Raw genomic sequence first — 14792 nt, 5'->3', positions numbered from 1 at the left:
GGTCAGGGTTCACAGGGTCAGGGTTCACAGGGTCAGGGTTCACAGGGTCAGAGTTCACAGGGTCAGGGCTCACAGGGCCAGGGTTCACAGGATCAGGGTTCACAGGGTCAGGGTTCACAGGGTCAGGGGTCACAGGGTCAGAGTTCACAGGGTCAGGGCTCACAGGGTCAGGGTTCGCAGGGTTCTTCTTCAAAGTAAAACTCAGTCACATATTTTGACATTTGGTCAAAATAACACTTATATAAGCCTTATAATCTTCTGCTACGTCAGCTGATAGTTTACATTATAGCTCTGTTAGCTTAGCTCTGTTAGCTTAGCTGTGTTTTTAGACTCAAACATCCACAGTAAAACCACTAATCCTCTGTTTTCTGTTGGTTTGTGTTGTCAATAACTGAACTAAAGATCTGTTTGAATCCAACAAACAAGGTCAGAACTGTCACAGTTTAGTCTGAAACCACGGATCAACAAACAGAAACTTAGCAAAGATAAGAACATCCCATAATTACGTGTACCTTCATCAGCCTCAGAGTCAAACTCACACATGTAGAAGAAACTGACATTTTCCATCCAACTCCATTCTTGTCACTTTCTTTGACTGTAAAGATTGTTTCTTAATGGTTCTCATCCAATTGGATCACTTTCTGATGCTTAGCTCAAAGGCCCTGTGGTGTTTGTTTTCATCACCATGGGAGACCGGCAGACTGACTCACTACTACCTGTAGTGGTCATATTCACTTCCTGTATGTACAATCCAATCCATTGGCATTTTTGGCAGAACTTCAGAACTATAAATTCTAAACACTAATGATAATTTATGTATTTTTTTAATATTTCAAAGTAGAATTACTACTTATAGCTGTAGCTTGTTTAATGGAAGCCAGAATATTAGTGGAATATTCATGTTCATTTGCCATTAGTAGGAATACTGTCTGTTTTGTAACAAGGGTCTAAAACAGAATATTTTGTTCAATGACTTTGTCTCATTATAGCATTGATAATAATAATACATTGGTTTTATATAGCACTTTTCGAAGTACTCAGAGACACTTTACAATAAGCAGCCAGGGACGAACACACAACAACGTGGTAAAAAACAGATACAGAGTTAATACAAAGGGCAAACAGAGAACAGTCATATTGTAACCATATATTATGCTGTGTTCCAGGCACCCGTAACTCGTGTTTGTCCAACCTTCTACCAGTGTAAATGCTCTGGATGTTCAGTCAAACCTGGAACGCTTCCACTCGTGAACTCGTACTAGATCCATGTTCTCCCAGTTCTGAGTTCTTGACATCATGTAGCAATGTGCCCCCCCGTGGATGTGGTGTTTATGCAGATTGTTTATAAAACAAGGTATTTGCTCTGATATTATTTATCTGTAATGTTCTGTATAATCAGCAGCTGCTCTAGTGTTAGCTAGTTTTCAGTCCAGTGAGGGACAGAATAAATAATTCCAAATACGTATTCAAATATACAAATAACAGAACATCAAAGGTAGAACAGCTTTCTCTTGCCTTATGCGCTGTTTTTTCTCCTCTGTTTCCCTCAGATAAGCAAAGAGCAAACACCTTTGGCGATAGAAATGATTGTAAATGAGCACGGTCCACCATGCTGGTTTGTTTACATCTAGCTCCACAATTCCTTGTGCTCAGGCAGTTTGGCATGACTGGCCTGGAACGTACAAAGTCGTGAGTCGTGGTTTGAAGTCGTGACTTACGGGCTCAAAAAACGGCCTGGAACGCAGCATTACTATAATATAACTGTACTGATGTTTGTTCAGCCTGATTTATCGTCGCTGTGTTTTCAACAGGAGCCCAATGACATGACGCGGAGTCATCCGGAGGGGGCGTACGCCAACACCATCCTGCCCATGAACCACCACCCCACACCCCCACCACCATCACACAGGGCACCATGGAGTGTTTGAGGACTTCGCCTGCTAGAGCCGACCATCATCTCCAGTCCTGGTGACACCAAAAGATCAAAGTGTGTGTGTGTGGTTCTCGCTAACAGAGCCTCGGCGTTTCTTGTCAGTCCTTTGTTGTCACCAGTGAAAAAGCTACAGCCAAAGTCGAACAATAACTTGTGCTGCTAAAAAAACCCACTTAAACATACAGTACGTAGGCACAAATTGGACACCGCTTTTTCCTTTTCTTCTGTCCGGATGGGACCCCTCTCAACTTCGCCCCGCTTTAAGTCGGGCACTTTGTGATTCAGGACCAGCTTTTGGTACGTGATCATGACAAGGGAACACGAGGAGGACTGCATGTCACCTTGATCCAGAAAAGGAAAACTATGATTTATTTATTCAACTAGCATCTCAGCTGCTAGATTTTGTTTAGTTTTTCTATCTGTATCCCCCGATTTACTTACCTCTTCTCCAACTATTCCTCCACACTGTACCATATCAAGCCATCAACACATCATAAATTATGTATTATTTAAAGATATGCTATATCTACATGTTCTATTGTATACAAGAATACTTTGGTGAGCAAATCTTATTGGTGTCACATCCATCCATCCAGAGGGGGAATAATTTTAGGCTGAAATGTATGACATTAGAAGATCTAGCGACATCTTTCCACTGGTTCACTTGGTCTGGTCTGTGGTTAAGGTGTTAGAGAGTAGCATTGTAATTGTACATAAAGTCCAACTTTAAAATGAGAAAGCTCTGTTTTAATGTTTGTTGTTTATATTCAGTTAATATATAACTTAACAGATTATTAATTTAGCCATTTATACATTTTAGAAAAGAGATTTTATATGACAATAGCAATCACGATTGTAGCAATTACTGTACAATTACAATCTGCAGATATGTTAGACTGCCAAACATCTATACATTTGTCCCAGTTCAGGAAAATGGACTACTTTATATTTTCCATTTCCATATCTTTGTCTCCCTGCATAAACAACACACACTTGGTCGTGTTTACAGTTGTACTAAAAAGGACTCTTCGTAGTCATCCCTCTTGACTTCCCGTTTGCTCATACCACTCTTTACTTGGTTAGCATTTTGACTTTATGCTGACATAAGCAATAAGGGACTGGATTTTATTTTTGCTAAGTCATCTCTTCAGCTTTAAGCCAGCACCACTGTAAAAGTGTTGCAGCTATTTACAGTGTCGACTCTGTGTATGTGTGTGAGATACAGTATTTATTAAGTTATGGGGACATAAATCTGTATCCACTTGTGGGGACTGGGCTGCATTATGGGACGGATTGTTCAATTCAAGGTGTAAGCGTTCATTTTAAGGTTAGGGTTCGTCTCTGGAAATGAATGTAAGTCAGTGTAACGTCTGAAACACACGGAAACCCAACGTGTTTGTGTGTCGCATGTGCACTTTAACATTTTACACACATGACTGAGCACGTTAGACTGATGCGGCTTAGTTGGACTGATCCATGACCAAAACAAGCGTCGGAGAATCGGTTAAAAGTGCAGCTGTTGTGGCTCGGCACTCGGCTCATTGCTCCGGAGGTCGGGATATTGTTTGAAGCTAAAAGGGTGGGACAAATGCAGCACAGTTTAAGAGCACAAGTTATCAAATAAAAGTGAAACACATGGACTGGTGTAGAGCCGCTGGGCTCAACTCGACTGTTTCAGGTCAGGTCACTCACTAGTACCTTTTGCACTGAAGGAACATCCTTTACAACCTTGACCTTCACATAACCTGAACCTTAAAGACCTGGGGAGGGCGCATTCTTCTCTTTTCCAGCTGTATTGCACATACTAAGGTGTTTTGGATTTACACTGCTTAAATCAGACCGACTGTACTACACTTTTGTGGCGTAACTACTCCTACGTATGTTGTTGTTCCGCTGCATATTGCTGCTGTTCCATTTGCAGAAGCAGTTGGGGAACAGACAGTGGAAGTAGTGCCGCTCCTATGATTTCCGTTTGCATTTTCACCAGCCCCTGGGCACTGCTGAGGCCAGCACAAACGATTTGGGCCCCAAAACCACATCCAGTTCCTTAAACCACTTTGTTTTTCTGTTGTTTTTTTTGTTTTTTTTGTTTTTTTCAGTTGCTTCATTCTTCCACAGAAAGCATTTTGATATTTTACTTTCTATAATCTTGTTTTGTGCTTTTTGTTTTTTCCAGTCACTGTGGAATCTACTGGCCTCGTGTTTGAGTTTGGTCTGGCCTTGTCTGCCCAAATTATAAACTATGTTTAGTTAAGATCCTGCTATGGAAAGGCTTATTAGATTGTCCAAATAACCCCTTAATTTCTAAGACGAGCTGGATGATGCTGCATGACTTGAGCTAATTTGTTTTGATCTCAAATCCAACTTTTCTGAATTCAGTTCCAGTTTAGCTTTCACTGAGGAGGAACTGTACAGGAGTGAGCTTTATGTTACATGTTCCTGTAGTGTTATAGGCCAATCAAATGTGCAGAACATGCCTCTTTAACAAATAATCCTACCGCTATAAATGCAATAAACACAGTCGACTAAATCCTAAAGTTTTGTTCAGGGTATGTGGTGTTTCCATATGTGGGCTTCATGTGTGTTCAGTGCATTCTGATCACTGTGTATTACATCCCAGGGAGATTCCACTGTCTTCCATCTGTCATATCCCCTCTTCTTGTCAAGTAATCATGGGCTTTACATGGCTGTTTAATATTCGTAATCATGTGTCACTTTGACATTTTCAAAAGGTTCCCATCACAATCTCTGATGGCATCCTGGACAGGCTATGCATAACAATCTTCTCCTCTGTCATCAATAACTGTAGCTTTCCTCAGACAAGTCACCCGGGGACTGGAGTGTTGGGATGAATACAAGGCTACGTTTTAACCTTGGAGTTTTATGTGAATGTTACTCAGAGCTCAAGGCTTTTTCATCCCCTTCATGCTGTACTTTAGCTACACTCAAAGATCGATCCTGGAAATTCTGTAGAAAAATATGTAATACCACCAGTAGCGACTCAAACACAGTTGGTTTTCGAGGCGTGTGCGCTTTGTCGGAGGTGTCACGGGGCTGTGGCGAGCGGCGGTCTGTTCTGTAGCAGATGGGACATCTTCCCAGCTTGACAACATGTAGCTGACATTCCTGGGATTCCTCCAGCCTCTAATCTCAGCTCCCCTCTTGCACAGCTCTTTGGGCCCGCCTTTATAGCTCCATGACATTCTGTTTAGGTGCGCTTATTAACATTACCCATGTAAATCCAATTGATCTCAACCGCCACTGATGTTACATTTTGAATATGTACTGTTTTGTCCTTTTTTCAGCTGCATATTTTAGCTGAGGTCTGAGGAGGTCATCTGAGAAGAGAAAAATATAGTAAGTGCAGGGTGATGCAAGCTGCTGTCAGTACTTCATATGAAACAAATTCATCTCCCATCTGGCAGAAATGGAAATGGACCGTCACTGCAAGTAACGAGGAACGCTTACATTTTGTACAGAAGTGTGATCTTGTGATTATTTGCTCTGTTAGAACACATTTTATATATGTTAAAATATGGTAAATACAATGACTATTAAGTTTAGATTGGTAAAACCAGTGCCTCCTAAATCCAGAGCCTTTGTAACTCCGTGTTGCCTAGTTGTATTTACTACACTTACTACACCCACATCCAAACCTTTCACACTCCCTTGGGCGTATACAGTATAATACAAAGACATTTCATACAAAATAATAAGAATTAAAAGCATCTCAGGCTTTTGTGAAGACCGTGTGGGAGTGTAATTGAAGAAGTATCATTATCTTGTTACAATAACACAGACGATAAGACATTTCTGGCTGAAAAATGTGTTACTCTGCTCCTTAAAAGACTCAGTGCAGGTGAACCCACATGTTGTTGTTTCTAGAAGTCTTTTCTTGACAACATGGCACAGCTCTGTTGCTGTGTGGGAGGAGAAAAGTCCTGGGATCGTATGTAAAATGAAGTACAAAATAATGACTTAGAATTAACTCCCAGCTGCTCTGTAGTTATGTGGTTTACAGCATGCCTCCGGGCAGTGCATACGGACCCTTGAAATAACTAAAGCTTTAATTAGGTCGCAACGTTTTCCCTGTTTTTACCAACCCAGACATCAGAAATACCTCAGGTCTGACATGAGGAGGAATCCTAGCAGCAGTCCCTGCAGCTTATGTTAAGAAGTAAGTGAACATTACAAACGTTTGTTTAATAGAAATGTGATTTGTGGAATTGGGAACGCTGCTCCTGCACCTCGACACTCGGCTGCAGCTCCTGGATCTGCACTGCATGAGGGCAAACATGCTCTTCTGCTGACACCTAAAGGACAACATGGAATCTGAAGCTACAATTAAAGAGAATAAAAGCAGAAAGTATTTGTTTTTATTTATTTGTTTTGTAAAAAAAAGCTCTTATTTAAAATTACAATTCACAGTTCATTGGGAATTACAGCACATAATTGAATGTGATGAAACAATAATTCAAACATTGCTTTGGTTATACTAATACCCATATGTAGAATATAAAAATGTAAACCAAATGGTCCAAACATTAGAAGAATTACATGTGAAATCTATGCATTATACCTGTTTAAAAAAAAAAAAAATCAGTTACTATGTGAAAATAAATTTCAATTGTTTCAAGATCAAACAATACACAAGTACAAAGTGGGGGTCAGCATACTTCTCAACATTTCAAAAGCTAAAAAAGGCTTAAAAATGGACTTTCTATAAAATATTTATACTTTAAACTGTCTTGAAAGCCTCTGTTAGTGCGGAAGTATTCGGAATCTGCATAATTCACAGAGAAATGACAGGAAAACATGGACAAAATACTTGGGAGGCTTCGCACAGTGACGGCGGCTTTGTTTAAGAGTATTGGGTGATTCATCCGCCATGCGCCCTCAGTTTTTTGGGATTCTTGTTTCTAACGAGGCAACGGGAATGCAGATCCCCGCAGCACCTTCATATAGGAACCCTCCGCCCTCCATCTTTCACAGTGGTTTGGGTTTATTCTGTTTCTAGCAATACACATCATTAGTGTAATATATAATAATAACATTCATATTATATCAAATAGAGCACTTCATTAGACTGATCTCGTAAAGACAGAGATGCGTTAGAAAATGAACGACAAAAAAAGTCACCGACAACCTGACCTCCAAGGTCCGTGTTTACATGGCAAAAACAAAGTACAGCAAACACTGCGTAGGACCACCACAGTTAATATCACCTTTTCCAACATACACTTTAAGTCCAATTTCAGTTCAATAAAAAGATTTGCCTTAATCGCATGTGTTTCTAAGTTAATACATAGGTGAAAAGTGTCTCGTGTCAGCAAAATACATTAAAAAGTACTGTCAAAAACATTACAGTGTATTTACTCAATGTTAAACACAAAGCATGAGTCTTAAATTATGAAATCTGAACAGTGTTATCGTGTACATGAAGCTGTTCTCCCATATTAAAAGCTCTGTCCTCTCCTGGACAGATCTCCAGTTGTGTTTCTGTAATATTGCACATCATAAGTAACTTATCTTAATGCATTTCTTATGTCTAGTACTGCTAAACTCCGCCACCACTCAGTCATGTAGTAAAGGACTCCTGCTGGATTTCATTTGTACATTTGAGCTCAGCACATGGAGGACAATGAAACCGTTCAATAACTTATAGCATCTTAAACAATACAGTCCATAACACTTTGGAAAAACACAAATCTTTGAGTATAAAAACGTCTGGACCAACTGGTGATGTAGGAACATGTTGCATACATTCTTAATTTCATTTCTAAAGTTATTAGATTCTGTTTTACAGTACCATTTACTTCATGGAGGACTCCTGAAAATACTGAAACACCTGCATGGGCCAGCACATATTAAAGATATTTACAGAGGTGTTTCTGACATTACTCACAGTTCTCTTTGGCCTCCAGCATGTACATTTCTTAAAACATCAGCACTAATCCACTCTAGGTCCACAGGTACAGACATCATCTACACTATGACCTCTAAAATCCAACAGTGGGACTTCTATAGGACTGCCATTCTCTGCTTTTAGGCACTTGTACGTGTAGTTGGATGGGATCATGATAAATCCATGCCACCTTTAAAAAACGTAAGGTTATCTGACATCCCATTTAGCTCTCCCAACAACATAACAGAGTTTAGCCACAGTGGAACATGTCTGAGCCGCTCAAAACCAGTAACTATACAGTAATTGGACCAAATTCTAATGAAAAACATCAGCTGCACATCACGTACTGAGGTGAACGGGTACCAGGTCAACTAGAAGCACATGAAAACTCTTAAGGCACACGCTGTACGTATGTAACAATGCCTTTTATAAAAGACTCCCATCAGTAAATATCAAAAATGAAACACCCTTAATAAAAGGGTAAACTGTGGAGCAACGTACCAAGGTGTTTCTATATGTTATGTATTAAATATATTCAATAGGTTAACATTAAATAACATCCTAGGATTTTGGATCCTGTAGAAAAGCTACGACCGTCTTCAGCCTACACTTGTTTTTCTGTTTTGGTTCAACATCCTCACACAAACCATGAACAAACAAACCCAACACAAACACGTCTAATGCCAACTCCCCATGTGGGTATCAGTGGAAAGGAGGATCGCTTTTACAGGAATTGGAAACAAAACAAGGATAAAACCCCAGTGACTGTTCCACTGGCCAAGCGGACTGAAAGATCACCTGTTCCTTTGTTGTCCTGTGTTTGCTGCCCATGTATGGTGAACGCCTTAACCAGAGAAACTGGATAAGGCTGCTGCTGCTCTCTCTCTGCTCTCAAGTGGTCAAAAATTGCTTGACGCCGCTTTCAGATTTCCCAAAGTAGCAAAAACATTGGACAATAACTGTAAACATTTTAGGAGAACTTTCTGAAATAGCCTGTGCTGAGTTCGTCTTTCTAAAACCTCAACCTTTGATGCACATTAGAAGATGGAGTGTCAGTCATGTGCATAACCACTTCTTGTTCATGGGTTCATTTTTAGCTAAAACAAGCAACAAGTGGTGCTACATGTGTTGCTCTTGGTCGTAGTCCAAATTCAGGATTGCATTAAACTCCCCTTAGGCGGTGTCAGGTGTGTTTCCTTGCTCTTGCTCAAACAGTAGCATTGCGAGCTGAGAGCGAGAACCCAGTCCTTCCAAGTTGCTTTGGACACATCGGTGGTAGATGTCTTCGCTAAGTCGCGGGTTGCAGATCTGGTAGCGGTACTGCTGATGCAACGCTGGCTCCACCGCTCTGAACACATGAAGACCTGAATACTTCACAAACATTTCGTAGATATCCAGGGTCTCCAGAATCTCCTCATTCTCCTGGACGTCCGCCACCATTCGTGTTCGTGTTGCCATGTAGTCAGAGTTGTAAAAACATGCCTCTTCAAATGACATGCGGTCAAAATGTCCTGCGTCCTTGACCAGATCAATTGTAGCTGGACGCTGCTGGTTGTGATAAGCCACGTCAGGGTTGTAGTCCTGGAAATGGATCGGGAAGAACACCTGCCAATTGTTGATTGAATTCATGCGACAGCGATTGAGAAATTCAGCATTGACCCTTGTGTCGACATTAGCCAGAAAGAACAGCGTGTCGACAGGATGCTTCTTTGAAATAATGTCCATGAACTTGATCTGGGATGGCGTTTCCGTCTTTACACTTATCCATGGGATTTTTATTGCTGGATATTTGCGTTCGTAAGTGTTTATCTGAGCCTTCACACCTGCAAATATCATTCTGGTTCACCTGCTGGGCCTCGACTGGATCGTAAATGAACAAGAACGTTAGGATTGCGTTTTCGCTGGTCTCAAAGGCATTCGCGGCAAAGACTTCGAGGAAATGGTCAACGTAGCTCCGGACCTGCATCATAAGCGGTATAATGATGTGAACCCTGGTAGCTTCAGTGACATAAGGCATCGGAATGATCTCTATCTGACTCAAAGGTCGCACCAGGTGAACCCGCTTTGTGATGGAGCGACTGTGACCTTTCTGGTTGACCACTTCAAGCTGCAGGTCCAGGATGTACTCCATGCCCCTAATGGGGTCAAAGCGCCTGTAGCCATTAATCAGCTGCTGCTTCTTCAGGTGTAGGACAGGTATGTACTTCTTGTTCAGCTCTCCAACTGCAACATCGATAACATCCGCCACATCCATGCGGTCAATGCCGCGCAGTTCACACTTGGGAGAGCCATCTGTGCATGAGTAAATCTCCTCCTCTGTAAAGTATTCCCACTTCAGGACTTCAAAACGAGATCTAGGCTCAAAAGGTGGATTGATCCCAACCGGCCACTGGGCGCTTCGGTTTCCCTCAAAAGCAACAGCACTCACATTCTTTATTTCTGCCTGTGGAGACACAAAAAGTGTTGAAATCGATAAATGTGCCAACTTGCTGCTGACACCATTTCTACTGCACTAAAGCTGCTGTATTTTGAGCCTGAAACAGAGGTATGCGAAGGGGAGCCAAGTTTTTATTTCTGAGTGAACAACAGGTGATTTGTGGCTCTTGAAATCAGCTTACCTGCAGCTTAGCGATCTCATCGTAAGTCTTCTGGAGTTCAATCTCTGTGAAGTATCGGTGCAGCCGGTACATCTGTTCGGGGTCAGACACTGGATGGACAGTCAGAGCTTTCTTGAACTCGTCACTCTGTTCTTTACTTGGATCCGAGTTTTTCCCCAACTCATAATGGTGGTACTGAAGGCCCTGGGAGTACACAAAGAGGTCTTTTCATGAGACGTCTTCAACCCAGCATGACAGAAACATGGCTGATGTTATTACAAGCTTAGTTTTAGGCTGCGTTGCTTACATTCAAGCAAACATTACACGCTATCTAAGCAGCATTCTGGGCTCATCTCCACTGCAAACACTGTGGTTTCAACCATAATTGCATAGTAAAGTGCTGTCTGAGATATATTTTGTTTCTATTGTTACAGAGTTTTGATATTTTCAGGAATCATATTTGTTCTAGGAACATATTCAGGGCTTTCCTTACTATAATTAGACTTGTGTGCAGTACCAAAGTATTTTTGCACAGTGCTGAATGCCTAGCGTACACAGAAAGACCTTGAAATGTCTTGTAAATACTTGTAAAAGACTGAAGTTTACATTATAAGACAATAAGTTGGAGGTTAGGTTTTAGCAAGATTTTGTAAGGATGAGAAATCTTGTAAGGATAGTAATTACAAGACGGCAACTAAATTCTTTACCAGTTACGTTTATGAGTCTTAATGTTTGTTTTTTGAGTAATTAAAATTTAATCTACCCAAGATTTTCTTAATAAAACTCAGTGCGTGTGTGTGCCATATTCATTTGAGCTTTGGATTCTTAAGTCCAACTTTTATTTAAAGAATAAAGAAAATACAAGAGGCCTACCAAGGTATTTAAAAGACCAATAGTCCTACCTGTAGGGGGTGCTAAAACTACTTTGTATTATGACAGGTGAACAACATAACAGAGCAAAACAACTCAGAACAAGAAAGCACTCGGAGAGCATAGACCTTCGCCAAGACAGATCTGTGCCCCCCCGATCACCACTAAAATTTAATCCTTGGTTCCTTGTGCCAGTATCAAAATTTCCTGAAAGTTTTCTTGAAAATCCATCCATAACTTTTTGAGTTATCTTGCTAACAAACAACATGCAAACACACGAAGCAAAGTGATCACAATACCTCCTGGCGGAGGTAAAAACATCCATCCCTGAGTAAATGTTTATTCATCCTCATCATGTTTCTACAGACAAAACCCACATCAAACCGGATTATATTGTTACTTTTGCTGTAAAAATCCAACTTTTTCATCACATTTTCCCTTTGTTTTGCAACTGAGAGAGCCCTAATATGTCCACATCACTGTGTGCATGAGTCACAGATTCAAATTTACAATGATATCAAACATTTTGGATTTTGACTGAACATCAAGATGGAAGAAGGCAGACTTCAAAGTTTTATGACCACTTCACCCCAAACAATCCATCAGTAGGGAGCCTGAACCCCATCAAAACTTATGATTTCATTTCTGAGAGTGAAAATTCACCTGTGACATTGAAATGCTCAAAAAAGTCATCAAGTGTACTCCAGTAAAACTCTTAACCACTTGAGGGAAAAAAAATACCCAGTTTGTGTGAATGGACAATGCTGTTGTCTGCAAATAACATTTTTAAAAGTGGGGTCATTAGTTATATGCAAAAATTTTGTTTTGTGTCAACTTCATCAATGTTTTTAGTCAAACAATGACATAAACAACAACCAGAACACATATGCTTTCTACAAGCAGAGGTAAAACCATGATGTTACTTCATCCTTCATTTATTTCATCCATTAAAAAGTCTAATCAAAGACAACTACAGGTAAAAAGACAAGCAAAAAAAAGGAAAAAAGTCAAAACGAAACCTAACGTACCAATGGCATAACACTGGCACGGTTCTACTAAAAACAACACTACATAGGAGCTTGAGTGATTAAAAAACTGATCATACTATTAAAAGACAAAGAACAAGGCTGTGCTAAGGCCACACTTTGGCAAACGTTTGCCCACAGCTTAGGGCTCAGACTTGGACAGTTGGTGAAGCATTGTCTGTGCCTCATTGTCATCAATGCTCCCCTAAACCCAAACTGATGTCAGGCTTTGTGTTCAAGCTGTTTGCTTCCTCTTTACCAGGCCTGCTAACTTCCCCTCCTCCTCCTCCTCCCCTCCTCCTTATCTTCTCTCTGCTGGAGCTCTTCGGGCTCAGGGCTCTTTAGTTAGCCATGCAACTCACTCTCAATGAATAACAAGATGGTTCCTTCTCTGGGTCACGGCCACAGAGGAGAAAATGGAAGCAGAAGACGTCTCTGAAGCAGGCCGAGCAAGAAATCTAAGCCAGTATATGTATTTAAAGGCTACTTGTAGCATTTATATTGATCTCCTGAGCTAAAAAAGATGATAAACTTTACCATGTGTGCAGCAAACTGAATGCTGATGCAACAAACAGCAAGGTTGTTGCATGAGAGGGCACTGGGAAAGATCAGGCCTGAGCTTGTTTGACCTTAAATGCTAATGACATTACAAGAGCGGTGCATGTTGACCCACAGGGGATTTTCACACCATTGAACCTGTGCTCTACTTCCCTGTTTACCTATTCCACCGAGCTGCAGGAGCAGAAGGAAATAATAAAAGAGCTAAGGGGTATTAGTAATCTGCTCTGTAATATACCATGTCTGTCCCAGCGTCATAATTACAGTTTTAGAAAGCTGTCCGTCAGTGTAAAGCGCTGTCCCAGAGGCAGCGCAAATGAAACCCCCACTGAGCCAATCACACAGATGGTTGGAACCTCAATGTACATCCCACAGCTTTTTCATGACACAAGCCCCTATTCTATCAAATTTCCAGAAACTTTTTTACCTGGGTATAAGAATTCCCCTTAATCAACGTGCTTTATTTTATGTTTCCACAACATCTCAAAGTCCCTGAAAATGTATTCAAATGAAGGTCAGTGGTTTTGAGTCGCCGACTGCTATTCAACGTGTGTTCCACAAGGTCCAGGCTGTTTGGAGCAGGTTTAATGTATTCACACGGACAGACAGACGATTGCACTATGCTCAGCTCAGCTTTAGGTAAATAGTGTATTTGTCAAAAAGGACGTCGTCTTCTGTCCACTTCTCGCAGCTTCCCTTCTTTGGCTCCATTTTGCAAATGATTAAAACAAAAAGAAGAGAAGCTTCTAGAAATGGAATAAAGAACTTTGCAGCCACACACTGGCTACTGTGGGTGAATGGAAGTGTGGAACGCTGCAAGTGTGCTCTACCAATCAGTATCCTTCAGCACACACCAAGGTTCGAATAGTTTGGATTTTTCATTCTAGTTTAGTGTTATTTAGTTTGGACTTTTTTTTTCTCTAATTCAGTTTGTTTTAATTTGTTTTTAGAGCAGATTTGATAGTTTTATTTGTTTTCATTTTTTTCTAAATGCTTAGTTTTAGTTTAGTTTAGTTTTAGTATTAATTTTAGTTTTGTCATGTCTTTTATCTTCTTTGCCGTCATATTCAATAAATCCCAGACAGAACTCTGCTTTCTCCCAACTGTAGTGTCCATGTTGTCAGGTAGAGTGGGGACCAGAAGACGACGAAACGACAAGTGACGAGGAGTGACGGAGTGTGAAGTGCCGTATGGTGCCGCTAGCTAAAACTGCTAGAGTGAAATAAATCGCTTTTGTATCAATCTGACATTGACAAAGACAAAACGAAGGGAATTTGATCCACAATTTTTATACGTTTTAGTTAGTTTTGTAAGCACACAATACAGTTTCAGTTTTTGGTTTTTTTCTTTTAATTATAGTTTTTATTTATTTCAGTTAAGGAAAATGTTTTTTCAATTCTAGTTTTCGTCATTTTGTTAGTTTTCGTTAACGATAATAACCTTGGCACACACGCCCCTCAAGAATTCTGGGGAATCTGAAAAGTTCTATGTAGCTCTAAGAAGTTTTTTTCATGGAAAGATTTTTTACTCAAGAAATTTCAGTGGAAACACCACAACAAGTTCCTGGAGCCCGTTGTGCAGTAGAAAGGGGCTACTGTGGCTCCTGATCCATTTTGACATGAAAGGAGCTGCTTCATGAGTTCAACCTACCTCGTACTCGCTGACACAGTTTGCGCTGGTGTAATCAATGATGCATCTGCCGAGCCACTCGTCAGGTCTTGCACTCAGGATGTCATTTCTCTGCAGTTTTCTAGGAAAGGCTGGAGTCGGAGGAGTAAAGTACGGGACAGGAGGTACCCGAACCCACCGTAGCAGTACTTCCCTTCCATCTCTCCACCGATGAACTCCTCAGGGCTGCCCATGTACAGCTCTCGATCCATACTCAGATGATCCACCAGGGCCCT

At 40.8% G+C, this 14792-nt stretch overlaps 1 protein-coding gene and 1 pseudogene across 1 annotated transcript in view; one reads left to right on the top strand and one right to left on the bottom strand.

The window, feature by feature from the left end:
* The window catches only part of asic4a (acid-sensing (proton-gated) ion channel family member 4a), a 196878-nt gene extending 194466 nt beyond the window's left edge, over positions 1 to 2412 (top strand). Inside the window, exon 10 of the mRNA XM_030125137.1 lies at positions 1812 to 2412. Within this exon, the coding sequence (XP_029980997.1) occupies positions 1812 to 1928 (117 nt within the window). The 3' untranslated portion in view covers positions 1929 to 2412. The remainder of the gene's footprint in view (positions 1 to 1811) is intronic.
* Positions 2413 to 8379: 5967 nt separating this feature from the next.
* LOC115412218 (chondroitin sulfate synthase 2-like) overlaps positions 8380 to 14792 on the bottom strand; it is a 66196-nt pseudogene continuing 59783 nt past the window's right edge.

This window comes from Sphaeramia orbicularis, chromosome 21 (assembly GCF_902148855.1).
Source record: "Sphaeramia orbicularis chromosome 21, fSphaOr1.1, whole genome shotgun sequence".
Classification (NCBI taxonomy): domain Eukaryota; kingdom Metazoa; phylum Chordata; class Actinopteri; order Kurtiformes; family Apogonidae; genus Sphaeramia; species Sphaeramia orbicularis.
This window is presented reverse-complemented; position numbering and strand designations above follow the sequence as displayed.